This window comes from Cnephaeus nilssonii (assembly GCF_951640355.1).
Source record: "Cnephaeus nilssonii genome assembly, chromosome: 17".
Lineage (NCBI taxonomy): Eukaryota > Metazoa > Chordata > Mammalia > Chiroptera > Vespertilionidae > Cnephaeus > Cnephaeus nilssonii.
This window is the reverse complement of record NC_137088.1, coordinates 45,803,096-45,830,791: the sequence shown is the minus strand read 5'-3', so window position 1 is coordinate 45,830,791 and position 27,696 is coordinate 45,803,096. Positions and strand designations below refer to the sequence as shown.

Below are 27,696 nucleotides of genomic sequence, written 5' to 3'. Positions count from 1 at the left end.
TTCCTTCCTGGTTCTTGGGTTTATTACTTGTAAATTATAATGTATGGTGTGCTTTTCCAAAAAAAAGGTACTGGCAAATGAAAACAACCCTGGGTTTAAAGCCACATAAAAGACAGTGTATGTAGCAGAAATGAACTCTGCCTGTGTTTACTATGAGGACCTATTACTCCTTTATGCTACTCCAGTGGATTTTAAACTCACATGAATGCTACCACTGCCCACTAAATAGCAGGTTAGCGCCGGGAAGGAGCACATGCAAACACCTGCCTCAGCAGGACCCCAGACTGCTCCCGCGGTTTCCCCGCGCCTGGGCCAGGGCCAAGCACCTGACCCGGCCGGGGCTGCAGACCCCGGCGCTTCCGCCCCGCTGGCCCAGCGAGCAGCCCCGGAGTCCTGCTTGCATTTGGCCCGGCACACCCTCATCCCACCACTCAGATCCCAGCGGAAAGGAGGGAAACTCCGCGGCCCCAAAGAGAAGGCTGGCGGCGGGCAGAAGTGGATGAGAGGGTCCTGAGTGGTCTGTTTACCCCGCCCGCCCAAGGTGGGCCCGGGACCCCAACAGCACCCCCAATTCGGAGTCCCTCCGGGGCACCGCCGAGCCCCTCCCGCTCTCTGGCCCTGGGGGCTGCGACCTCCCCTTCCGGACCTCAGGGACCGCTCGGGCCCCAGACCCAGACCCAGAACCACCGCCACCCGAAGCCCTCCCGGCCGGGGCCGCCGACCCCCGCTCCGTCCCCGCCCGGGCTTCCCCGCCTCTCGGGGCCCGGGCCCGCCGGGCGGGCCGCGCACCGTGTGGGACTGCAGGCTCTGGCTCGCCTCGATGGCTGCTGTCAGCGGCACCGTGTCGTCCAGCAGCACCTTGCCGGCCGGCGGCTTCTCCATGAAGGCCATCCCGGGACGCCCGTCCGCCACCGCCTCGGGACCAGGGGCAGGAACCACAGGCGCAGACTCCCGCCTGCCCGGCTCCTCCGCCGCCGCCGCCGCTGTCAACACGCGCCGCCCCACGCGCCGCCGCCACCCGCCGGCCCGGCCCGCGGGGTCCTAACGCCGACCGTCCGCGCCGCCCCTGCTCTCGGCACTGGCCACGCTTCGCGCCGCCGCCTCCCGCGGGGTCCTAGCGCCAAACGGCATCAGTCGGTGTTGCCTAGACCCGCTATTCTCCAAGGTCCTTGCAGCCGCTCCGCACACTGGGTGGTACCCTTAGCCCTGGCCCTCTGGCCCGCGGACACTTCACCCTCCCTAAGCCATCACCTCCAGAGATCCTCAGATCCGAGGACACCGTGTCCCCTGCCCTGTGATCCAGGGACCCGCAGGCCCACAGATCCCCAAACCAAGCCGCTCAGTGTTGGGCTTGACACATTATGCTCTCAGAAGCTGGACTGTCAGACTTGAAACCTTTACAACTGGACCTTTCCCACCGAGGTCTTTCAGACCCAAGGACCCTAAGACCCAGAAAAAAGGCCTTCAGGATGGGTCCTTCAGTCTACGCCCTGTAGATCCAGAGATTTTCTAAAAACAAGTCTCTCCAAGTCAGGTTTTAAGGGCATGTTTCAGATCCAAGAACCTAAGAGCTGGGCCCTCAGAATTAGACCCCGCAGTGGGAGTCCCTGGACTCCAGAACCCTTAGACCCAAGCTCTTTTGATTAACTGGGAACCTTAAAAACTGGGCACTGGTCCAGGGACTCCCAGCCTCTACCCTTGGTCCAGCTCTTAGCTCAGTCCACAGGCCTTCAACCCTGAGAACCCTCAAACAAGATCCCTCAGACTTGGGGTCCTCATGAAGAATCTCAAACCCAGAGCCAGAGAACTTTACGCCCAACTTCTTGGCCCCAAATTTGTCCCGCAGTCTGTCTGAACCCAAGGCCACAATACTGGCACTCCTTACCAGTGCCCCTATCCTACCCCTTTATCCCCCCCCCCCCACACACACACACACATACACGTAGAAATCCCACCCACCCTGCTCTGTCCTAGGGCAGCACCCCAGGATGATGCAGAGTTAGACTTGGAATTAGATGACCAGGATCTCCAGGGCTCTGGCATTTCCAGCTGTGCGACATTGAAGAAGTTACTCAACCTCTCTGAGCCTAGCTCCCCATGTGTAAAATAGAAATAATACTTGTACGAAAAGGTTGTATGAAGAAAGAAGTAGGATAGGAAGGGGCTTGGCATATAATAAAAGCTCAATATTACTTTCTTCCTTCGCTTCAGTTCATATAATAAAGGGTTTCTAATTCTTACATTTGTATCCCCTAAATTTCTACATTTCAGACAAGAAAACAATGTTTCTTAGTAACACCACCACCACCAATACCCCAAAATTTGACATCACAGCAAAGGCCTAGTATCTAAAAGTACTCTCTCCAGATCTCACACTTAATGGGATCGTTGGGCAATCCTAAGTGGCTAAGGAGCCTTGACAGAGTGATGTAGGGTCCAAAACCCAATGGATAAAGATATGACCAGGAAAGCATGGAACATCTTAACTCAGTCCTAAAATAATCAGAACTCTTCCTGCAACCCATTTTTGTCCGAGTGTATTTACTTATTTTTAATTTTTTTTAATTGGTATCAGAGAGGAAGGGAGAGGGAGAGATAGAAACATCAATGATAAGAGAGAATCATTGATTGGCTGCCTCTGGCACACCCCACACTGGGGATTGAGCCCGCAACCCAGTATATGCCCTGTCTGGGAATCGAACCACGACCTCCTGGTTCACAGGTCGAGCTCAACCACTGAGCCATGCTGGCCAGGCCCAGAGTGTTTAAAAGCATCAGTCTATTAAAACAAAATCTTACATCACTTAGAGAGGATTCAACTTGTAACTTTTATTTTTTAATGCAAATGGATTATTTCATTGCCAGAATCACACATACCCAAATTCTGCTTTAATCAATTCTCCAATCATGTGCACTGGCCATGCCAAAGCTCTTCTTGCAACCTGCTGGTGGGAGTCTGAAATGCTCCAACCTTCCTGAAAGGCACTTATTCATTCAACAATTATTTACTGAGTACTTACAAGGTAATAGGTCTGGTGCTGGGATTCAACAATATTTATCAAGGGCTTTGAAAATGTTCTCACTCAGTGATTCTGTATCTAGGAGGGTACCCTAAGGAAATAATCAGAGATCAGTGGAAATATACAGCATGTGAGGATAAGAATCTAACAAGAGGGAATTGGACAAACCATGGTTAATCATAAATGGAATATTTTTCAATGATTAAAAATAAGATTAAAAAAACAGATTATCAAAGAATACTTAATGATGTTAAGAAGTTTTCTTTATATAATAGTAGGTGGAAAAAAACACCGTTGATTCTTGAACACAGGTTTGAACTGTGCAGGTCCACTTACCCCTGGATTTATTTATTTTTTTCAATAAATATAGTCAGCCCTCAGTATCTCCAGTTTTGCATCCATAGATTGAACCAATTGTGGACCAAAACAGTATTTTGATCCATGGTTGGGAATCTGTAGATGCAGGGGGCTGACTATATGCTTTTTTTCTATGCCTTTTTATATAAGGGACTTGGGCATCTGCAGATGTGGGTATCCATGGGGGGGGGGGGGGGGGGCGGAGAGGGTGTGTGTCCTGGAACCAATCTGATACCAAGGGTTGACTGTAGTTAAGTTTTGAAGTAGGTAAAAGTTATTTGTGGAATTTCAACTGCATGGGGGTCAGTGTCCCTAACCCCAGCATTGTTCAAGTGTCAACTGTATATGCATTTGTATGACACCAAGTTTTAAAAATATATATTATAGGAAAAACACCAAAAGAAAATACACCAAAATATTAACTTAGGGTTCCTAGGAAGTGAGATCATGATGCTTTCCATTTTTATGCTCTCCTGTTTTTCAAAATGTCTCTCATGGAGATAATTTACTTGTATGATTAGGGGAAAAAATAGTATCATACTATGAGTTGCAAAGGTCATAAAATAACAGCCTTATTTAACCTTCCTCACTAGGAAAAGGAAACTGAAAGTGAGAAACCAGATATTGGATGGAATGAAACCAGAAACCAACTTTCAGTCTAGCCTTTCCCTTTCTCTGGAATTTCTTGCCTGAACTAAGCCCCTCAGAATAAATACTATGGTGAACCTTATAATTTCATTTTCATCTTCCCAAATCAGTGCCTTGTCAGTGATCCTCTTAGGACCTTGAACTTCACTGGATCCCTAGATTCACTGGAGACCAGGCCCCAAACCCTACAACAACCTCAACACCTGTTTGGCTTTTGAAGTGGCTCACACCGCAAGGGGGGAACCCTCCCCAGGTAGAGCTGAGCTTAATTAAGTTAGCTTTCCTTCCAGTCTCAGTCTGAGCAGAGCTAATGCATTATGCAGGACCTTAGTTTTTGCCACATACACTACCACTCAGGGCTAGCAGGAAGAAACAAAAGATTTGTATTCTTGTATGTTGCCAAATGTTAGATGGCCCATAGGTTATCTAATAACTTGACGTTTGGCCAGATGGGCTGAAGATGAGTTTTAGTGAGGATGCTTTTAGACCTGGCAACTGCTGCACAAATCAAATCATAGAAGCTTGTGGAAAACTCAGTGCTTCCTAAGCAGCATCGCCTCCCAACTCAAAATGACTTTATTTCTTTAAATATTCAAACAAACAAACAAACAGCCAGCCACACAGACAATCATAACACTGGTGCCTGGGTACTCCTCTCCTAGGAAGGAAAGACTTGGAGCTGCCATTTATTTTCTTCTGGTGTTTTCATATACCTGACAACTAAAAACTTCATGATCTGGATAGAAAAACAAAATTCAACTCAAATTTGATCATTCTTATTTCTCTTAGGTGTTGATATTGCCCATCACATTGCAGAGGAATATTCCCAAGGTTTCTAAGGTCATATGAACTACTAGAGGCCCGGTGCATGAAATTCATGCACGGGTAGGGTTCCTAGGTCTGGCCAGTGATCAGGGCCGATCAGATTCTCCCACCTCCTCTTTCCCTTGCCACCCATGCTCACCACCACCATGCAGTTCCTCCCCTCTCCCCTCCCCCTTCACTACCCACCTCCTCCTTCCCTTGCTCCCTCAGCACCCCACTGCCACCGCTGGTTGCCTGCCATGTTCCGCGCTGCCCCCTGGTGGTCAGCACACATCATAGCAAGTGATTGAACTCCCATTCTCCTGGTTGAACTCCTGAGGGGACACTATGCATATTAGCCTTTTATACATATAGATTATAGCTAAGAGGCACCTAGAAATCGACTATGGGGCCAATTAATCGTTCTATTCATGTAATGTCAACATTAGTCTTGGGTTTTCCTGTGATTTGGACTTAAATTTCTTCTAGTTGATTTTGCTCCAACCTGAAGTTTCACTGAAGACATTGAGAATTCTTGTCTTTGCTGTTTTTGTAAACCAAATGAAGACAAGCCAAGAACAAAGGAAGTAAAACATCTGGGGCCTTGGAGATGTTCAAGTGCAGCCTAAGAGACATTCCACAGTGCTCCCATTCTGCTCAGACAGAGCCAGTTAATAAATTATGCCAACACATGAAGCATTCAGAGTGGCACAGCTGCTCAGAGTGACAGCCCTTGGTGGAGTATGTTTTAATATAAAAATTTAATAGATGTAATTTAATAGCAATTTTCTTTGGGAGTAAATTGCTCTGAATCATACTCTAAGAACATTAAAAAAAAAAGGCTAGTAATTTAGTACAAAATGAAAACCTGTGGTTACTTAAGAGGTACCAGCATGCATTTAGCAATTTCTTGTTTTTCTTTTTTTTTTTTTTTAATATATTTTATTGATTTTTTACAGAGAGGAAGAGAGAGGGATAGAGAGTTAGAAACATCGATGAGAGAGAAACATCGATCAGCTGCCTCTTGCACACCCCCTACTGGGGATGTGCCCGCAACCAAGGTACATGCCCTTGACCGGAATCGAACCCGGGACCTTTGAGTCCGCAGGCTGACGCTCTATCCACTGAACCAAACCGGTTTCGGCAGCAATTTCTTGTTTTTCTAGATGAATATACAAGTCAAGTCCACAAGATGAATGGTGGCTGTGGTGAGGCTTTCTCCTCTGTTACTCAAGATTTGCTGCTCAGAAAAAGAAACGTGGCATTTTACCAATATGGAAATGTTTCTAATAGAATATAAAAATCTGTTAAGCAATTTTCCAGTACATTAGGCTGAAATTGCTTAAGATGAGTCTATCTTCCTGTGACAATCAAACATTGCATAAATTGTAGTCTTATAATGCCCCTATGTGGAAAGTACTAGTACACTTTGGCCTGCTATTTTAGTCAGTCATTTGTACTCACTTCCATGTGTGACCTCACACGGTCAAAGCCGTCTCTGTTATCTGGAAGATTTCCTAATTTGAGGGTCACCCACACTTCCATTAGAAGTCATTCTTTCCAGCAGCTTACCCATACAGGATTCAAAATGAAAAAGCCAACCCGCTGGTTTTTCTGATTGCCAGCTTTAACATAGCTGGTTTGAAAATCTTGGCTCTGAGTAGAAATAACAAATCATCATTTACAGAGAAGCATCCCTAACTTCTTGCTTACTCATCTATTCAACTTTTTACTGATTTATAGAGGTCAAAGATCATGACACCTAGGGAGCATTAAAGAAAAAGGAAATGAGCTTGAGAAAATACTTTTGAGTTATACAATATAAATCAGCTAACAGCCAGTCTAACACCCCTTCCCTTCCTGCCCTGCCCCCCACCCCCCAAATATTTGGTCTGCACATAATTTTTCATCTTTAGAATAACTCTTTCAGTAAATCTGCTCTGGAGACAATTAATCACTGAATGTCAACTTAGAAAAAGGGTAGGAATATAGGAAAATGCTACAACTGTAGCAGGGAATAAGGTCTAGAACATTCTGAATATAAGAAAAATTCTATAGAATGATGTTTCCTGATACTTTTAATGGCCATAAAAAGTTACTATTATAGAAACTGACATTGCTTTAGTAATGGGAACATTATAAGACACAGGGTGATGTAAAAAAGAAATGTTTGGAGCCAGGCCGGCCTGTCTGAATCCCAGCTCTCCTGCATACTCGCTGTACAACCCTGGGCAAGTCACACAGCATTAGTCTGTTTCCTTGCCTATAAAATAGGGCAACATAAGTTTAACTTCACAAAGTTGTTCAAAGGATTAGTTAATGTAGCAAATAGACTCAAGTATTGAAGAAATGGTAGCTATTAGTATTAATGATGATATCACACTCCATTTCAAGACTGCTGCTAAGTCACAGAGAATGAGTTCTACAGAATTTGAATATGGCTTCAAGTCCACATTTTGTGCAAGTTCCCCATTTTTTCAACGTTTTATCAAATTTTCAACATGTGCAGTGCTTTATCTATCAGCAAGCCTTCTTCCGGTGGATCTGAGCCTGTGAATGCTGCCCATTCTGAAATGCATGAGAATGGCACCCGTGTTTCTCACACTGATTTTGATTATTTTTACTTCAGTCACAAACTAGAGTATGGTACAATATTAAACAAGTTTAAAAATACTTTACACACATCACTGCCCTCTAGTGACTAGAATTAATTCTTTCAAGTAATCCATTTAACTGATCCCCTTAATGTAAAAAACTAAAATAAAAATCTAGTTACTGATCTACTAGGAGAAAAAACCTTTTTCCAGGAAATGTGGGTTGATCCTACCAATTACACTTGACCTTACTTTCCTGATCAAAGCATCTAGCTATGGTCAGAGCCATTCAGGTGGGCCACATGCATGTTCCGTTACAGATTGTCTTAAAAGGGTTAGCTGTGTTGGGGATGACCATTGAATACTAACACATTAGGCACATTTTCTCTTTAATGCCCCCCAACTCTGAAGAACTTGGCCTCCACGGTGTTCCTTATACTTTTTATTTCTTATAAAATTTTTTACAACAGGTATATATTATTTATATACGGGAGGAACCCACATCATCAAGGAAGGGAGAAAATAATCTGGATTGCTAAAATAGAAATTTTGCACTCAAGAGCTATTCCAGGTTTAAAATACCGAGATTGGTTGACATCCTGAAAGACTGGCCTGTTTACCTGCGGGCCAGTTAGCTTTAAACTCAGGAAAACCTCTAACCTCATTCACAGGGGAGAAGGAACAATAGTAGCTACTGTTTACAGGTTAGGCCTTGTGCTTTGCTATTTGTATCTCCAACAATCCTGTGGTAGGTGTTATTACCCCCATATTATAGATTAGACCAAGAGTTTACATAACTGAGTTTAAATCTTTCTCTGATAACAAGAAACCATTTGAGAGGCATGTACCACTTGAAGGTTAAGCAAGATGCCATCTTGGTATAAACAGTAACGAATTACAAAACACTCTGACCCAGAAACTACTGAAGAACAGTATCTAAGAATATTTGTTGGTAAAAGACAGGTGTTCAAAGATGACCCAACTTCTATTCTAGTTGCCGTCAAAAATTAAATGCTACCTAGCTATAAATTCACTGAGAAATTTATTCTACACAGATATAGGTAAGTTTGTTATCCAAATGCAAATATAACTTGGTTTAAAATCCTAAAATTAGAACTTTGAGCTAAATAACTCCCTCCATATTTTTTCAAATTTACAAACTTAGATGATAAATAGACTCGTCTGTATGAAGCCTAAGGCCAAATTAGAAAGTGGACATGTGAACACCTCGCTACCTTTGCCCTCCCCCACTGTGGGCTGCTGGGTCTGCTGGCCACTCCTTGTTGAAGAGCAGCAATCCGTTTTCCTCAGAGGCTCTTCAATAACAGTAACACTGATGCCTGAACTTGCATCTTTAAACACCTATTTCAGGGTTTGGGGGCTTCTGGGACCATAACTCTAACGCAGCCTTCCATAACAGTCTTTTCACTTTCTCTTACAAAGCATGACACAGCAATAACAGCAATGAACCGCTTCAGCCTTTTCACTTCTGCAGAAGCTACAACAACCTCTCCAACATATAAAGGGGCTGGAAAGTGAATTTCCTGGGAAATAAATACACAGCCTGGGCCTGGCATTTTAGTACCCAGGAGAGCTGAAATAAGTCCATTGATCAAAACTCCATGCACAATTGTCTTTCCAAACTTGGTGTGTTTTGCAAAATCTTCATTTAAATGCAAAGGATTGACATCCCCTGTTAGTTCTGAGAAGGCAACCACATCCCTTTGTGTGAAGGCTCTGCTGAGTTCAGCCCGGTCTCCAACTCGGATGTGCATATGCTGAAAGTGCTGCCTGCTTACAACTGGTTGGTTCAGGCAGATTCTCCTCTGAAGGCTACACCACCAGAGACGATGGCTGGAAATTACGGAGAACATCTTCGGCACCCTCAAATCCCATCAACAGGAGCGCTGAGCCTGTTTCAGTCATCAAGCATTATGCTGGCACCAAAAGATAAGTTTTGAGAGCAGAGGAATGTTTCTGAAATTGAAGGCTATTCAATCCAATACTAGTTCCCTACTATTACCAGATAATGCAAGGAGAAATGGAGAAACCTGTAAGAGAAAGAAACATGTTTACACAGTTAATCAGGAGAAAATTGCACTGAAATGCAGGGCAATGTAGAAACATGCCTAGTTTACAGGATAAGCCAAGCTGATGCAGTAGCATTTTAACAAGCATTCTGAGAGGTGCCCGCAGATAAACAAGTGGTCATGATGAGCTCAGAAAGAGCATTCCAACACACAAGTCACTAGGCATTATGCAGTAAGTGAAAGTTAAGATTTCTCCACAAGGTTCCAAGTTTTATCCCAAATCTCTTCCCATACAAACTAAACTCTAAGTGCTTTGTCTCATGTTTTCAGAAGCAATGAATGCCTGGATTCCCCTCCCTCCACAGCTGGATGATAGTAACCAAACTAGAGTTACAGAAGCAGAAAAATGGAACACATTCTAAAAAGCAGTTTGATCCACTACTCAGCCTTGTTTGGAATATGTGAAGAAATAGACTTACCTGAATCACTCTGAAGGCACATTTCTTGCCTTTATAGGATCCTAACAGGGTCAAAGAGCTCCACAATCTGACAAGACCACTGCAGAAAAAGTGAGAAAGCATAAAGATGTGTCCCTGCAACATCTCCCAAGTACTTCTGTTTGTGACAGTTCAGAAAACTCAATTTAAATGAGAAAACTTTAAAAGCATAGTATAGTATAGGCAGAGAATAAAATGAACCACAATTAGAAATGTTTCTAAAATATATATTTCTGAATTAAAAATAATTTCTTTTTTTAAATATATATTTTTTTATTAATTTCAGAGAGGAAGGGAGAGGGAGAGAGAGAGAAACATCAATGATGAGAGAGAATCATTAATCAGCTGCCTCCTGCATGCCCCCTACTGGGGACTGAGCCTGGAACCCGGGCATGTGCCCTTGACCAGAATCGATCCCAGGAACCTTCAGTCTGTAGGCGATGCTCTATCCACTGAGCCAAACCGGCTAGGGCTATATTTCTGAAGTTGCAACATCACCACCAATTGGGAAACACTACAGTTGTAAGCAAATCCACGTTTTGCTCTCTAGGGTGTAAGCTCCGGCTAGATGAATGTTCATGTTCTCCCCAATTTAAACTTCTAAAAGCTGCTCATAGTTCACAATGACAAAGCTCTTCTTATTCTCAGAAAAGAGCATTTTGGCTCTATTTCCCCATCCCTCTCTGCTCCGTTATATTAGAAATGCTCTTTGTCATACCTGCTACATACTCTCAAGATGGCTGACAAGGTCTTCTCTTCGTAGGTTAGGACGTCCAAGGGTAAGGCAGCATCAACCTAAGTATGGGATAATGCTATTAGCACACTATTATCTTCATTAATCTAGAATCTAATAACTAATCCTGTCAATTACTTTCCTCCTCCAAAAAGAAGGGCAGTATTTTATTGAATGGCACTGGAGTATTGGACCTGCCTGGGATGTTCTTCCTGTAACTCTTCCCATTGCTAATGCCTCTTCACCCTTTAAGTCTTCATTTAAATTGTTCCCTCCAGATCCCCAAGATGAAGCTCAATCATTTGCTATGCTCTCACATATAGGTCCCACATATTTCCCCTTTCATAACAGTCATCATTTTTTGCCATTAATTGTTCAACCTGGTTGCCTACCCAACATAATCAAGACCATTAGTCCATGAGACAGAGGCCATGTCTGTTTATAGCTATATCCCCAGGAACCAGGTTTTGTACCTGACATGCAAAAGATACAAAGATTTTTTTTCTTAAATTAAAAAAAAATCATTTTATTTTTTATTGAATTTTATTGGGGTGACATTGGTTAATAAAATTATACAGGTTTAGGTGTACAATTCTATAATACATTCTCTGTATATTGTTGGTTTTTTTAAAAATTGATTTCAGAGAGAGAAAGGAAAAGGAAGAGAGGTAAAAACATCAATGATGAAAAATAATAATCTATTGGCTGCCTCCTGCATCTCCCTACTAGGGATGGAGCTTGTAACCCGGGCATGTGCCCTGACCGGGAATCATTGAACCGTGACCTCCTGGTTTATGAGTCGACACCCAACCACTAAGCCACAGCAGCCAGGCACACTCTCTGTATATTGTATTGTTCACCACCCCAAGTTTTTTCTTAAACTTTTGCCTTTCAAAAATTAGAGTCTCAAAAAAAAAATTAGAGTCTCAGGCAATTGCAAAGAAATGTACAAGAAGGTTCCATGCACCTTCTACCCAGCCTCCCCCAATGCTAACATCTTGTATAATATAGTATGATATTAAAACCTGGAAACTGAAATTGATAAACCAGAGTTTATTCAGATTTTACCATTTATATATGCACTCATATTTGTTTGCTTATGTGTGTGCATATGCATAGATCTTTGCAATTTTACCACATAGGTAGTTTAATGTAACCACCATAATCAAGATAAAGAACTATACCACTGCCCTAGCCGGTTTGGCTCAGTGGATAGAGCATTGGCCTGCGGAGTGAAGGGTCCCAGGTTTGATTCCGGTCAAGGGCATATGCCTGGGTTGCAGGTTCGATCCCAGTAGGGGGCGTGGCGGAGGCAGCCGATCAGTGATTCTTTCTCATCACTGATGTTTCTCTTTTTCTCCCTCTCCCTTCCTTTCTGAAATCAATAAAAATATATTTTTTTAAAAAAAGGAACTATACCACCACCACAGGCTATTTCCTTTTCCCCCCTACAGCCACATCTACTCCTAAATTTCTCCAGTTTATACATTTATGTTATTTCAAGAGCATAATATAAATGAAATCACCCAGTCCATTTCATTTGGGATTGGCTTTTCACTTAGTAAAACTCTCTGGAGATTTGGTCAAGTTGTTGTATTGGTAGTTTGTCCCTTTTTATTACTGAGTATACTCCATGGTATGAGTGTATTATAGTTTAACTATTCACCCATTGAAGGACATCTGGCTTATTTCTACTTTTAGGCTCTTACTAATAAAGCTGCTATGAACATGCATATATTTTGGTTGGAAGTTTTCATTTCTCTAGAATAAATGCTCAGGTGTGCAACTGCTATGTTGTATGATGGGTACATGTTTAGTCTGTTTAAGACAGGGATGGGGAACCTTTTTTCTGCCAAAGGCCATCTGGATATTTATAGCATCATTTGCAGGCCATACAAAATGATCAACCTAAAAATTAGCCTATTACTTCTTCTATCCTAGGCCCTACTTTGCTTCACTGCCCCCAGCTTTAATAAAGGTACTCTCAAAAAACAAACTGCCAAACTGTGTTCCAAAGAGGCTGTACCACTTTACATTCCCACAACTAATGAATGAATAATTGTTTCTCTGCATCCTCGCCAGCATTTAGTGTTATCACTATTTTTTATTTCAGTCATTCTTCTAGGTGTGTAGTGATATCTCATTGTGTTTACAATTTTTTTTAATTGATTTGGGAGAGGCAGGGGTGGGGGTGAGAGGGATAAATATGGATTTGTTGTTCCACTCATTTATGTATTCATTGGTTGATTTTTGTATGTGCCCTGACCCGGGCTCGTATCCACAACCTTGGTCTATTGGATGACTCTCAACCAACTGGAGCAAACAGGCCAGGGCTCACTGTGTTTTTAATGTACATTTCCCTAATGGTTAATGATATTGAATATCTTTTCACTCATGTGCCTGTTTGCCAACTGTACATCCTTTTGAGTGAAATATTTATTTATGTCTTTTACCCATTTTCTTATTTGTATTGTTTGGTCTTTCTTAATTGTATTGTTTGAGTTTTGAGAGCTTTTTTATACATTCCAGATATTAGTTCTTTGTCAGGTATGTGGTTTGCAAATATTTCCCCTCAGTCTGTAATCTGTCTTTCCATCCTCTTAACTGAGTATTTTGTGGAATAAAAGTTTTTAATTTTGATAAGATGCTTAGCAGATTTTGATTTGGTAGAATATATGAATCAAAAAATAACTTCCTGAAAAATCATCTGTTTTGGTTCTCTCTCAAAACTCTACTTGTTTTCAAGTGAATGCTAAAAGAGGACTGTTCAAGGAGCTGCATCGGAATGTAAATCAACAATATCAGCAAGCACACCTTTCAGTTCAGCTGTTTTGTTCGTAGGGAGACTTTCTCAGTCAAGGAAATGTGTACTAATTTACATTCTACTGGGAGCCACAAATCTTTAAAATGGGCAAAGAAAACCCATCAGCTGTCAGTCTCAAATATACTTTGAGTAGCCCTGCACTAAAATAAACATTTGTCTAATGAGTTCCTTGTCAAAAAGAAGGCAGATTAGCCCAACTGCTGTTGCTCAGTAGTTGAGTGTTGAGACCTACGAACCAGGACAACATGGTTAATTCCCAGTCAGGGCACATGCCTCAGTTTCAGACTCGATCCCCAATAGGGGGTGTGCAGGAGGCAGCCGATCAGTGATTCTCTCTTATCATTGACTAGAGGCCGGGGGGGAGGGGGCCCCTCAGTCCGGACTGCCCTCTCGCAGTCGGGGACCCCTCAGGGGATGCCCACCGAGGGGTCCTTAGCCCTGCCACGGAGGCGAGAGGCTCCTGCCACCGATGCTGCGCTTGCCAGCCAAGAGCCCGGCTCCTGCCCCCTGGTGGTCAGTGCGTGTCATAGTGACCAGTCAATCTGCAGTTCAGTTTATTTGCATTTATCACATAGGATGTTTCTATCTATTCCATTTCCTTTCTCTCTAAAATCAATAAAAAAATATATTTTTAAAAAGCATATCAGAACATACCTACCAAATATTCATCATTTCTGAAATTTCAAATATGGCTTTAAAGTTTAAAATGTTTAGAAAAGTGTTCTTCCAGTATTTATTACAAAGATCTTAGGAATGGTCCAATTCACCAAGTGATTCCATACCTCCCCAAACAGGTCCTTCAGGGCTGAAATAAGCAGCTGTTTGAACTGTGCAGCATTCAGTCCAACCCCATTTTCTTGAAATTCTCTGTAAAAAACATTGAAAAGAAAAAATACATTGCATTAAATTCCATGCTATTCAGATTCATAAAAAAAAAATGATAAAAAGTAGAACGTAGGAGACTGAACTTACAGGCAGACTTTCATGTAGTGGTGCTCAGAGGGATTTTTGTAAACTATTCTCTCATATGTGGCAGCTGGGGCTGGCATCTTTCCAATCCTGACTGCACCTACATTAAGAGGCAACAGGGCTAGAAATTAGCAAGGTACATGCTATTTTTCACTTTTTAAATGAGAATTTGACTTTGTTTGATTTTTTAAAAGAACTCCTAAGAACAGTAACTCATCCAATTTTGATCAAACTAAAGTAACTCATGCAGACACAAAGGAAGTTTCTATATTTTATAATATGTCAGACTACTGTATTCTTATTTAAACTCTAATAATATAATCCCACCATATATTTCTCACTACTGAGTACCCAGCTCTGCACTAAATGCTTCACATGCCTTAGGTCATGTCTTCAAAATGAACCTATGAGGTAAAGCTGTTATCATTCCCATTTCTGAGAAGCGGACATCGAGGCTTGGCAAAAATAGGCAACAGCTGCCCAAGGGCATACAGAGATTTCAAGCACGCCTGAGTGTTCTCAAGACCACTCTGGTATGCCTCTTAATTTAAGAAAAGTAAAGGCTAAAAGGAGTAAAATCTGGGATCTGAAGGCCCTCCTGTTTTCTGTCAGTCAACACAGAACATGGACAGGACAATGAGGCCATAGGTAGTTCCACTGTCCCCTCCCACGCTGGGTCTGCAAATCCTCAGTCCAGAGGCTAGGTTGGCACAGGTCTATGTGGCAGCCCCATGAAGGAATTGAGCTTAAACAGCAAGGGGCTGACAAGAGGAATTCCTGAATGTGCACCCAATGCCACTTCTCACAGACCAGAAGCTCAGGAATTCAGATCACGCTGATCTCCGTGTAGAGAATCCCTATCCTTGGCTCCACTCCTACCTCACGCTCCTTCTGGAGAGCTCCTATTCATCCCTCCTATTTTAGCGCAGAGTTCACCTCTCCCAGGAGGTTCACTTCAGGGAGCCCTTCTCTGACACCCTGTTCTAAGTTAGGTCCCTTTGTTATGCAATCTCTTAACAGTGTCCATTTGTTTAATATCTGGTTCCCCTACTAAAGGGACCAGGACAGGCCCAACCAAGGAAAGGGACTTACTGAAAAGTCACAAAGCTAAAGGCCAGCATTTGCCAAAACCTCTTGTGGGTCAGGCCCAGTTCCACCCTTTCCAAATGATAACCACCAGAGAAAATGAGAAACCAGGGTCAAGGAGCTACATCCAACTAACCATTCCACAGGCATGAATATCCACTGTGTCTTCTAGAGTAAGTACTCAACGCTTACTGAATACAGGGCGGAAGTGACTGAATCAATGGTGGAAGTGTTAGGCCTTCATGTTCAACAGTATCTTTGACTTCAGGACCACAACCGTGGTTACCTGGTGCTTCTTTCTCAAATCACTGGTCTCCCCTGACTAGGGCAGGGAGAACCGAATCCTCGATGATTTCATTCACTGCCTGGCACATGCTCGGTGTTTTTTAGGTATGACTGCCTTGATGGAGTTGGCCGCGTGAGGTGTGTATGGGGATGAGAATGGACCTGGGTTTAGGATGCCCATAGCAATGACGACTTAAGGAGTGTTCTGGAAATGGATAGTTGTGGGTGTACTTAATGCCAATGAACTGTACATTTAAACAAAAGGCTTAAGCAGCAAGTGTGGGGCAGTCACCTGTGGCTGAACAGGCCTGAGCCGCAGGGTCACTGAAAACACTGCCCTCTACAGGCTGTCCTGAGATTTATGATGCCTGGGGAGCCCATGCTCTCCGGGCTCACCACCAAAATGGGAACACTTCCGTAGTAACTGTCATCATCATCTTTGAAGTTCGCCACTTTCGTGGCTGCAGGGATGCTCTTGAACTTATCTGTTAGTAATAGACCTCCTTGCTTCCCTTCCCAAACCGGCCTCTACTGCAGCTTGGGTGAACTTTTCAAACTTATTCAAGCCACGCCATTCCTTTGCTCAAAACGTTGCAATGGTTCCCGTTTCACTCAGAGAAAGCCAAAGCCCCTCAGGTCCTGCCATTTCCCCCTGCTCCAGCCCTTCCACCCCACAGGCCTCCGAGCTCTTCATCACACACGGGTTTCCCCCCCGCCTCTGCCTCGCGTTTCCGCAGGGGCGCCACAAGGCTCACCCCTCGATGTGGTCCGGTAACTAACTAAGCCGGCAACTCCCCCAACCCCCCAACCCCCGCCATGCACCGGCTCCACTCTTTCCTCCCAGCACTTCCCACCTTGGAGTGTGGCTGTGAGTCATTCATTATTTGTATCCCCTCCCCGCCCCTAGAATGTACACTCCACAAGAAACCGACCTGTTTCTTCCCTAAGAACCTAAAACAGGGCATCACACACGGCAGGCATTCAATATATAATGTCCGAACTAAACCAATGACTTTTAAAAAAGCACTTAGGGCATTTTCAACTTTCCTGGACAAACGTCAGCTAGGTACGGTACTTAGCGCCCACCTGGCGCCCAGCGCACGCGCTCTGCACCCGGGGTCCCGCTCGTCCCTCGCAGCCACCCGCCACTTCCGCGGCCGCGTTGCACAGAGGCCCCGGGAGGCCCGGGAGGCTCGCGGCCCGGCCTCGCCCGCCGCCCGCCGCCCGCCGCCCGCCGCGTCCTCGGCAGAGGTGGAGCGGGACTTCGGCCGCCCCGCCGTCGCCCCGCCCTGCGCACGCGGCCTGCGTCACCCGCACGGCCGACCGAGCCGCTCCCGGAGACCAGCCGTCCGCGAGGGCCTCCGCCTACCGCTCTCCCCAGACCAGCCTGACGCCTCCCGACTCCCGTTCACTGCGACAACCTCCCCGGCCTGGGCCTCCTCCGCCGAGCCGGAGCCTGGGCCCGAGAAACTCCGGGGCTGTTTATGTTCGGCTTCCGCTGCCCCGCCCCCCGGGAGCGCGACGCTAGGCGCGGATGTGACGTCACTGCGCGGAGGCCCGGGGACGGACGCGTGAATCCGGATCTGGAGCTGAGACCCGCCGAGCTCAGCGCCCTCTGCTGCCCACTTCGGGGAAAGCCGCGTGTGCCAATGCCTGCGTGGGGTCCGGGACTCGGGAATGTTTATTCCGGCTCCATAGCCATTCGTTCACCCATGCATGCGTGCATTCGTTCAACAATCTCTTCTGCTGAGCATCTCCTAGGGTCAAGCACTCCCCAAGGCCAGGACTCGCTTTCGGTGGCTCCTAGCACATAGTCTATTTATTCAGTGAGTACTTGCCGAGCCCCTATTATGTGCTAGGTACTGGGGACTCCTTGAAAAACCAGAAGATCCGGCTTCTGTTCTCATGAAACATAGTGCTTGTATTTAAAAGTAACAGCTACTAAAATAATAATAATAATAATAATAATAAATAAAAGTAACAGCTACTATATATCAAGTGTGGGTTGATTCGATCACAGGCACTACGGGGAAAACTTTACACTTGGAACTCTCACACAATTCCAAGGTAGTTGTTATGATCAGACCCATTTTACAGAGGTGCAAACAGAGTCACAAGAGACTAAGTTACTTGCCCCAAGTCACAGTTATAAGGGGTGGAGCAGGCCATCTGACTCTAGGTGGAGCCCTCCACACTGCACCTTATCACCATCAGTTGTGTGGTATGAGTCAGGGTGTGTATGGGAAGAGGCTGGGGCTGCCAAATCCTCAGTGTAAGCCCTATGAGGAGGGGGCCTTGTCTGTGTTGGCTTACCGCTGCATTCCAGTGCTTGGCACTCACGTGTTTGCTGAAAGCAGTCATTCATATATGGGTGTGCTGATTTTGCCTGGGTCAGGGGCAAAGGGCTGCCTTGCACACCTGAGCCTGAGCCAGGTGGCACCTTCTGTCTCATTTCTTTTCTCAAAATCCCACTGTTTGCTGTTTCCTGAAGCTTCAGTCCTTGCCTGTGGCCAAGTTGTCCAGTCCTGCGGCTTCTGCTTCCCTCCCTTCACCCCTCAGAGGAGACAGAACTTGTTCCAGATCCAGGGAGAGGGAGAGGAAATCGACCCAGACAGTGGCATTTTCCTCCAAGAGCTTGGACTTCAGAAGCTGCCAAAATTTGCTTCAAGTCCATCCTTTGCCACTTATTCAGTGTCCTTATCTGTCACATGGAGAGATTAGTAACATCTTCCTCAAGAGTGTTGAGGAACAAATAGTTTTTGTAAGTATCTGGCACCCAGAAAACACTCTGGAATAAGAGAGAGTTCCCTAAACCCCTCCTGCCAGGCTGCAGCCCGGAGAAACCAGAGCAGCTCAGGTATTTTGGATTTCAAAGAACTAGGGTAATTTTCAGTCTTGCAAAAACCCCGAAAATGAAGGCCTTTCAAACTGCCTGAATTCTCTCAGTGCTGATGGAGTTTGGGATCAAAGGAATACCTTTGAATGATAAAAACAATAGTTGATTGATTTGTTTTTCAATTTAAAAAATTTGAATAGATCTTTAGGCTTACAGCATACTTTCAAATGGCATAAAGGAATAAGGAAAGAAGAATAAGTCTCTCTCCCCCTTACCCCTTGAGCAATCACTGGTATGAGTTTCTTTTCTTTTCTTTTTTTTAATTCTTTATTGTTTAAAGTATTACATATGTCATCTTTTTCCTCCATTGACCTCTCCCCGGCCACTCCCACCCCCCAGCACATGCCCTCACCTCTCTACTGTCTGTGTCCATGGGTTATGCTTATATGCATGCATACAAGTCTTTTGGTTGATCTCTTACCTCCCTTCCTGGTGTGAGTTTCTTAAGTGTCCCCCAGAAATGTGGTGGTGGTGGTGGGGGGCTTTTCCTTCTTCACGATATATCTTCATATCACTCCAAATCAAAATACACAAGGCTGTCTCAGACTTGATAAAAGTTGCCCAGCATTGCATTGGGTGGCCTCACAAGAGGCCATTCCAGACTCTGTATTTGACATTAACGAGCTAAGTTTTGGGGCAGATCTGTTAGTATTTTATATTCCTGGAAGCGATGCAGCCAAGAAAGTTGGATCCATACTTCCCCCCCCCCCCCCCCCCGCTCTGCTGTGTTCAGCTCCCCTCCCTTCTTGTGAACTAGTGCTAAATGGATTTTGCTAAAGTTGAGGAGCATTCACAACTTTGGGGTGGAAAAGGCAAGAGAGCCTAGCCAGTTTGGCTCAGCGGATAGAGCATTGGCCCACAGACTGAAGAGTCCCAGGTTCGATTTTGTTCAAGGGTGCATACCTTGGTTACAGGCTCGATCCCCGGCCCTGCTTGAGGCGGATGCAGGAGGCAACCAATTGATGTGTCTCTCTCCCATGGATGTTTCTCTCTCTCTCTGACTCTCCCCCTCCCTTCCACTCTCTCTCTCAAATTCAATGGAAAAATATCCTCGGATGAGGATTAACAACAAAAAAAGGTGAGAGAGAGGCCCAAGGAGGATGACAGTCCCTTAACACCCACAGCCACAATTCTCCATGGAATTCATATCCACATATGTGAAGATAAGACAAAGGAGTCTAGCTGGTGTGGCTCAATGGTTGAGCATCGACCTATGAACCAGGAGGTCATGGTTCAATTCTTGGTCAGGGCACATGCCCAGATTGCAGCTTGATCCCCAGTAGGGGACGTGCAGGAGGCCAATCACATCAATGTTTCTCACTTTCTCTCCCTCTCCTCTCTCTCTCTCTAAAAAAAGAAAACCCTCCCACACCAATAAATCCACCATTTATTTGTATGCATGTGTGCATTAGAAGGAGTCCCAAGGGACCGATGGGGGAAGGGTGGGGTTGTTTGGAGTGAGGAGGAGATGCTCCCATTTTTCAGCACTTAATTTATTTTAAAGTGACAAGGCATCATTTTTATAACAGCTAAGTAAAAATCAGGAGTTGTCCCTTACGGTCACAAGAGGGAGCTGTGTACCACACCCATCTGCAGACCTTCCTACCTTTGATGAACAGACAGACTCTTCAAGATGTCACCTGGCCGGTACCTCAGGTAGGACCTGGGACCACCTTACATGGTTAGATCTGCCAATGTTGTAGGTCCGATCTCTGGTCAGGGCACAACAAGATGCAACCAATGAACACATAAATGGAACAACAAATCGTTTCTCTCTCTTTCTCTTTCTCTCTCTCTCTCTCAAACAAACAAACAAAAACACCATGTCACCTTAGTGGACCAAAATGGGAAAGTAACCTCACAGGGTGATCTGGTCATAAATGTCTAACTGGGCAGGTCCTGCTGGGTAGCCATGCTCTAGGCCTGTGACTTTAGTGAATGGTTTCTAAGCAAGCCCTGTTCTTCTGTATCTAGGTTAACAGACTTTTAAAATGCCAGAAGTAATACCCCTCAGAGGCATACCCACCCTCAAGAGAGCACATAATCTTGTTAACTACCCTGTAATTTGATGCTGGAACCTCCTTTCTTTCACTTTCAGGCAATCTTCCTAAATTCCCTTCTTAATTTCAAAAGTATAAAAGAAACTGCAAACTGCTATTCCGGGGAGCATTTGAGATCTTATTTCTCAGCAATTGTCATCAGTTTTGGCTCAGATAAACTCTTACAGAAATTCTCCACAGCTTTGGGCGTTTTACATCGACACCTCCCAAAGCAGAAGAGGGGAGGGAATGGAAGCTTACTATCCTTTAGCTGCAGTCCTGAAATCCAAGAAAAATCTGGAAACCAATTTCTGCTTCATCTGGTGCCAATGCTTAGTCTGAATTGAGGTGAAGCTTTTTATAGCTTTTGTCCCATTTACTGTGGGCATTCACACAGTGCACAGCGGAAATATGAATACTGTTTAAAAAAAGAAACAACAGGCCAAAATGGAGTCGCTTTTGCTAAGCCAGGTCACCAAACCAAAACTTAGTAACTAACCAAATTGCAGTTTCAGCCTCTCCCAGGAGTGGGATTTTAAGCACATTAGTCTGTAATGTCCTGATCAACTCTAGTGCGGTAATCCGCCTGAGAAGACACCCCCCCCCCCACACACACACACACTGCCAAACCCCTGACTTCCCCTAAGCCTTAGGGCCTAAGAGAAGGTGTCCTTTCCTGAAACAATCCATCCCAGCCTCCGTCTGCCTATAGGAACCTCCCATTTGTACAGCTCATCGGAGCACCTCTAGTTGCTAGATGGGATGCTGCCCAGTTCATGAATCGCTTAATCAAGCCCATTAGATCTTCACATTTTTTGTTCTTTAACAATACATCTGATCATGTAAGGTGGTCCCAGGCCCTACTGGGGGTCTTATAGAATGTACACACCACAATACCTTTCTAAAATCAGGAAACTCCGGAATTACAGAATCATATCTGGCTCTGTGAGTTGTGGTAAGAGATTGTAGACCGATACTCCCATTCAATAGTTGCCCTTCAGCAACTTACCCCCAGCCAGCTTTGACCTTGGGTCACTGGGATTGTCACTTTAGTATCACTTCCTGCCCCTTCTTCCTTCTCCTATGCCCTGAGGAGCTTGGCAGCCTCTTAGGTGTGCCTAAAAGTTCCAAGTCATGGCTTTGAGGGTTTAGGGACCAACGATCCAGAAACCAATGAACAAAGGTTCCTCTAGGAGCCAGGGAGAGGGGCTGTCTTGTTGCTGAAAGAAACCATCCCATGTCCCCTCCCTCTATGGTCACACAAGATCCTCATCCCATCGCAGGCCCACATCCTGGTCATTTCCGGCCCAGAGAGCAGCAACCGAGGGCCCATGGCAGCTGGGGGTACCAGCACAGTAGCCCCAGGAACTATTTGTTGGTGAATGGACAACTGGGTCACCATCCTCAGCCAGGGCCTAAGGTGTGGCCTCGGCGACCTGTGGCTGAAGCTGCCACACACTGGCCTCGTCCAGGTGAGCCAAAAGGGACTCAGAACCCACGAAACACTGGGCCAGAGAGCTCCTGCCTGAACCAGCGGAAGCACTGTTTTTGTAGGTCACCTTCCGTCCTTAACCAAGAGGCTTCGCTCTAGGGGTCAGCTCTGTGGCCTTGGGCAACACCCGTCACCTCTCTCCGTGCACCGGTTTCCTGGGCACAGGGCACATGCACCTCTCGGGCTGTGTGAGAGCTTGGTAAGGTGATACATGGAAAACACTGAGAACAGTGCCTCCAAGCCTGGGTTGTCATACAATAGTGCCTCCACGCCTGGGTTGTCCCAGTATTACATGACTGATTTCCAGCTTTTCTTCTCTTCTAATATCTGGATCGAGGCCTATACAATTCCCTCTGAATACTGCTTTAGCTGCAGTCCCACAAGTGTGATATGTCACTTTCTGGGAATCTCCGCTGGACAAAGCAACCAAGTTCCCTGGGAGGGCAATAGTCAGGGGCTCAAATGACACACACACAGGCAGCCCCAGCCAACTGATGTGTTTCTTGCCTCAGTGCCTCCTGGTGTCACCTCTGTCCCAGACAAGAAGCTCAGGCCAGTGGCACATTGAGTCCTAACCACTGCCGGCCCCCCAGCCTCCTCAGTACCTGCCCAGAGGGCCTGTCCTCAGCCCCTGCAGGCCGACTCCAGGCAGTGGGAGCAAGAGCCCACTTGCATTGCCCGGCTTCCCGTTGCTATTCAGAAGCCGCTGGCAGTCTCCAGGCAGGGCTGTGATGAATGACCCCTTTCTTCTTTCCGAGACTGTCATTAAAGGCGCACACCAGCGTGGTGTGGCTTGGGGGGCAGCCAGCTGGCAGTGACCAGCAGGCTCTTCATGATCACCAAGGCGGGAAGTGGGGCACGGGGGGGGGGCTGTGCTCTTCTGCTTTGGAGTCTTCCTGGCATGGTGGGGCCCGAACTGCCAGGGCCAAGGGAGACCCTTGAAAACCCACTTCATGGGTTTGTCACAAGTGACTCTCACATGTTCTGCTCATGACTTCCAGGCAATGCTTTCCAGTGACAGTGAGGGGAGGAGGAGGCCATGTCCCGCTGCAGACCCTGCCCACTGTCCCTCCTTGTGGCTCCTTTGCAGGTGATCCTGAGCTGCTACCAGCCCAGGAAACAATTCCTGCTCCTAGCAGGGCTACTGATCTGAGGCTCTGACCCAGGTCTGGGTCTCCCTGCGACCCTGAGGAAGCCATCTCTCACCACCCAGACCCACCAAGAACGACCTCTCCCAGAACTTCACTCAGCTCAGAACTCGTGTGAAGGTGGGAGATTGGAACAAGTAGATGTCTATCTACTTTCTTTTCTGTTTCACCCATTTTTGCTCTCTTCTGCATTATTTCCTTCTATTTTTTTTTCTAGGTTTGATTTACTATTTCTTTTCTAGCTTCTTAAAATGGAAGCTTAAATGACTAGTTTTCAGCTTTTCTTCTTTTCTAATATATGGATCGAAGCCTATACAATTCCCTCTGAATACTGCGTTAGCTGCAATCCCACAAGTTTGATATGTCCCATTTTTATATCTTGTTTTAAAGACCTGTTTCATCCTTTTTTGATAAATGAAAATATTCAGACAGAGTCCCGAATTCCAAATTAAGCTATTAAGTTCATCTCACTTTATTTACAGAATCACTTGGCTGTAGATTCTCTGTAAAAAGATTTGAAAGAGTGGAGGAAGCTCCTGGGGATGTTAGGGTTCCCAAATGCAACAGAAGAGCGTCAAGAGGACAGCTTGATGACTCCTGCCCTTTGATGTTGACAAACCACTTCAACTGAATAAAAAATTTAAACATGAGAGAGAGAAACATTCATTGGTGGCCTCCTGTACATGCCCCGACCCAGGATCAAACCCGCAGCCTAGATATGTGCCCTGTCTGGGAGTGGAACCCACAACCTTTTGGTGTACTGGATGATGATTCAACCAACCGAGCCACACGGATCAGGGCAGAATAGGCCTGACTTTAAAACACACTTAACCCAGGTAACAGAAAATCTGCCTATGTCGCACATAATTAGCTTAGAAATAGTAGCTGTCTGCATGTTGTTGATCTAGACTTCTTACGTTTATTTCATATCACTGTGATCATTTACAGCTGTTCAGGCTGATGCTCGAGCACATGGCTGTTCACAGAATTCACAGAATTCATTATCTCACTGGTATTTTACATCCAAGGGTTCTCAGTAGCACAGCCACATAGGAGAGGCCCATGAGGTGCTTGTGTCTGATCATTTAGGACCCGAGTCTGGCTATTTAGATAGGTGTCTACAACATTATTGCTTCATTAGTCCTATTTTTTAAAAAAAGACTTTAGTGTTGTTTTTTTTAAATTATTGATTTCAGAGAGAGGAAGGGAGAGGGAGAGAGAGAGAGAAACATCAATGATGAGAATCACTGATGGGGCATGTGCCTTGATGGGGAATCGAACGGTGACCTTCTGGTTCATAGGTCAATGCTCAACCATTGAGCCACATGGGCCAGACCATTAGACCTATTTTTAAAAATAAAGTACTCCCAGGAACCCAGCCTGCCAGGTGTGCTTCACACTGTGGCTGAGTTCCCTCGTGGCACAGCTGACATGTGGGGCTGACCAAACCCCCCACGGGTGAGGTGTGTTCTCTGCTGCTCTGAGGGCTGGCCGAGGCGGAACAGTGCCCCTCTGCAGGTGCAAACATCTTCTGCAGCTTGCCACTCTCCAGCCGGGTCTTGCAGCTGACGTCTGCATTCACATCTGGGTCTCTATGTAAAACTTAAGACATAAACAAGAGGGGCTCGGCGAATGGGGACTAATGCTCCTAAAACAGCCACTGACCATGCAGGGGAGAACGTCTGAAGCAACAGCAGTACCTCAAGTCTCAGTCTGTAAAAAGTGTTTTAAAGAAGACGATGTCCTCCGTGCTTGTGGTTCAAGGTGACCGCTTTGCGAATGAACCTGAAGACTTCTCGGTAGGTTTCAAGGCTGGGTTTTCTTACTTTGTTCCTTATGAGTTTCTATTTTGTGAAAAACATCTTGGAGATTTCTTCGTAGCCCCCAAAGCTCTGTGGATCTGACGAGGGCAGGGCACCGGCTTCCTCAGGGCTGCTGGCGCGCTGAACGCTGTTGGGGCAGGATCCCTGAGAAGTGGCGGCTGCGTCCGGTTTGGAGATGGGAGCGGATGTGGCGTGCGGGCGGCAGGCTGCCCTCGGGGCCTCAGTCCAGCTTCTTGTTGTTGTCCGTATTGTGCACAGAAGCTAAAAAGTCGACGATGAGCTTGGCTGTCTTCCGAGGTCTCTCCATCACCACAGAGTGCCCGCAGTTTTCCAGAAGTTCCACCTGGCAGTTGGGGATAGACTTGGCCAGCATGTCTGCCCCGGACACGTCGAGCACCTGCAGGACAAGAGCGGAAACTCGGTGGAAACGATTCAGACACCTGGGTGCACTTGGCGGACAGACTCCCACTGAGACCGCAGGGGTGGTTTTGGGGGCCAAGCCACTCAAGTGTTAAGAGTGGCTCTCTGGCACAGGTGACCCATGGCTCCTGTTTTACTCTGCAACTCGGGGCCAGGAGCTGTGGTGCTGCCTGCGTCACTGAGGTGGGAACAGTGCCTGCCCTCGAGGAGGTTCGGGCCTGGTAGGGAAGGCAGACAGGTGGGCAGACAAGGGCGATGTCACAGAGCTCTGATGGGGAGGATCCTGGAAGCTGAGGGAGCACAGGGAGTAGAATTCGTGGACGAGGGTGGGAGGCCGTGGCAAGCACAGGAACAGCCAGTATCTAGGGGCTGAGACCCAGCGTGTAGGGAGTGGGGAGAGCGGGAAGTGAGGAGGACTCAGCACACAGGGAGGGGGAGGGCCTCGCAGGGAGGTGCGATGGGGAGGAGGGGCCCCACTCCTCCAACCGTGTTGGGTGTCTGACCTTAATGTCAGGACAGTGGGGAGCCCCGAGGCTGTGTTAGGGACAGAGACGTGATCAGGCTGGGCCGAGAATGCGAATGCACCTGAGCGCTGGATTAGGGTGGGTCAAGCGTGGGAAGGACACAGGGAAGATACCAGAGGACACTAATTACTAATGACCACAACTGGGGAGCTCTCTTTGAAGGCCCTTTGGGGTCCCCAGCTGTGAATTATGAGCAATGCTTTTCCAATGTGAAAGCCACCATTTTCCAGGGCTGACACTTTTCAACTTAGTTTCACTTCAGTTATCTGTTATTATGCCAATCCAACTTACTTTTTCTCCCCAACACCCTTGCTTGGTGATGTATTTGCATTCATCCCTCCTCTCTCTTTTTAATTCTCACCTGTTTTTATTAATTTGAGAGAGAGAGAGGGGGAGGGAGGGAGAGAGAGAAACACTGATTGGTTGCCTCCCGTACACGCCCGACCAAAAGCCAAGTATGTGCTCTGAGATCAGGAATCAAACCCGAAACCTTTTGGTGCTCCCCTTCTCTCATCACTTCACCCTCAACTCATCCCAGACAAGAGGGCCCCTCCTCTCATCCTTAATGGCAAAAGCAAAACCCCAACACACTGGAGTGCTGTCTGTTTTTGAGCTTCATCCTCATCACCCCACATCATGAAAATCACCATTTCCCACCCATTGGAAGTGGGGCAAGCGGAATGCCGAGCACCCCTGGGCGGCAAAAAGAAACAGCGAATGGGAAGCTTAGCGAGAGGGGCGCACCCCCTGGAGAAACTGAACCCCTCTGCCTGTCACTCACTCATAGACAAGGTTGCCCTGGCTGCTGTGGAAATGCAGGTGGAGTCACCATGTCAAACCATGAAAAAGTAGAAACTCCCCATGGAGTCGCTATCCTATAGAGATCAGACACAGCTCACAGGCAGAAGACCCACGTGAGCTTCTAGCTTTGACCCTGCTAGGCCGTTAAACACAGCATTCCCACAGTCACCCACGTGGAACAGCTGGACGGGTTCTCACGAGAGATGCACGTCCGTGGGATCCATGTCAGCGATTTGTTGGCAGGACACACAGATAAATGGTGAATTTTCCTCCATCCCTACTAGGGTGAGGGAAGTGAGGCACGTGCCTCTGGCACAAACATGTAAGTGGGTGCCAAAGAAGTCGGTGATTAAGACGAATACTATTTTTTAAAAATATTTTCCATTGATTTTTTACAGAGAGGAAGGGAGAGAGAAAGAGTTAGAAACATCGATGAGAGAGAAACATCAATCAGCTGCCTCCTGCACACCCCCTACTGGGGATGTGCCCGCAACCAAGGTACGTGCCCTTGACTGGAATCGAACCTGGGACCTTTCAGTCCGCAGGCTGACGCTCTATCCACTGAGCCAAACCTGTTTCGGCAAGACAAATACTATTTTAATGCAATATGTTAAAAAAATAAAAGTTAACACAAAAAGATCCATGATGAACAAAATATCAAAATTATAGAGACAGGATCCGCCCCTGCACTGCACGACACACCTCC

At 46.1% G+C, this 27,696-nt stretch overlaps 4 protein-coding genes across 9 annotated transcripts in view; all 4 read right to left on the bottom strand.

The window, feature by feature from the left end:
• The window catches only part of PXK (PX domain containing serine/threonine kinase like), a 75,422-nt gene extending 74,433 nt beyond the window's left edge, over positions 1-989 (bottom strand). For both annotated transcript variants that reach the window (XM_079794560.1, XM_079794561.1), the window contains exon 1: positions 790-989. In XM_079794560.1, the coding sequence (XP_079650686.1) occupies positions 790-891 (102 nt within the window). In that variant the 5' untranslated portion in view covers positions 892-989. The remainder of the gene's footprint in view (positions 1-789) is intronic.
• A 6,860-nt stretch (positions 990-7,849) lies between these two features.
• On the bottom strand, positions 7,850-9,297 carry HTD2 (hydroxyacyl-thioester dehydratase type 2; the record flags this gene model as incomplete). The annotated part of the gene is made up of 1 exon (XM_079794833.1): positions 7,850-9,297. One exon carries the CDS (start codon positions 9,295-9,297, stop codon positions 8,791-8,793), a length of 507 nt encoding a protein of 168 aa, XP_079650959.1. The 3' UTR covers positions 7,850-8,790.
• A 37-nt stretch (positions 9,298-9,334) lies between these two features.
• RPP14 (ribonuclease P/MRP subunit p14) lies at positions 9,335-17,346 on the bottom strand. Of its 4 annotated transcripts, none has more exons than XM_079794834.1 (6): positions 17,217-17,346; positions 14,480-14,576; positions 14,290-14,374; positions 10,669-10,745; positions 9,933-10,011; positions 9,335-9,474 (listed from the first exon to the last, which is right to left on the bottom strand). In XM_079794834.1, the coding sequence occupies exons 2-6, from the start codon at positions 14,554-14,556 to the stop codon at positions 9,418-9,420; spliced, it is 375 nt and encodes a 124-aa protein (XP_079650960.1). In that variant the 5' UTR covers positions 14,557-14,576; positions 17,217-17,346; the 3' UTR covers positions 9,335-9,417. The 4 variants fall into 4 exon arrangements, with proteins under 4 accessions (XP_079650960.1, XP_079650961.1, XP_079650963.1 ...); XM_079794835.1 differs by lacking the exon at positions 17,217-17,346 and adding an exon at positions 16,934-17,190; XM_079794837.1 differs by lacking the exon at positions 17,217-17,346 and adding an exon at positions 16,780-16,911.
• Positions 17,347-23,860: 6,514 nt separating this feature from the next.
• The window catches only part of ABHD6 (abhydrolase domain containing 6, acylglycerol lipase), a 53,401-nt gene continuing 49,565 nt past the window's right edge, over positions 23,861-27,696 (bottom strand). For both annotated transcript variants that reach the window (XM_079794562.1, XM_079794563.1), the window contains exon 10: positions 23,861-25,642. In XM_079794562.1, coding sequence (XP_079650688.1) covers positions 25,466-25,642 — 177 coding nt within the window. In that variant the 3' untranslated portion in view covers positions 23,861-25,465. The remainder of the gene's footprint in view (positions 25,643-27,696) is intronic.

Coding starts and splice junctions, on each gene's coding strand:
- RPP14 (XM_079794834.1), bottom strand. CDS start 14,556: ATGCCAGCCCCAGCTGCCACATATGAGAGAATAGTTTACAAAAATCCC. Junction 10,746..14,289: donor TGAAGGACCTGTTTGGGGAG/GTATGGAATCAC, acceptor TCCCATACTTAG/GTTGATGCTGCCTTACCCTT. Junction 9,475..9,932: donor GTGCCTTCAGAGTGATTCAG/GTAAGTCTATTT, acceptor TTTCTCTTACAG/GTTTCTCCATTTCTCCTTGC.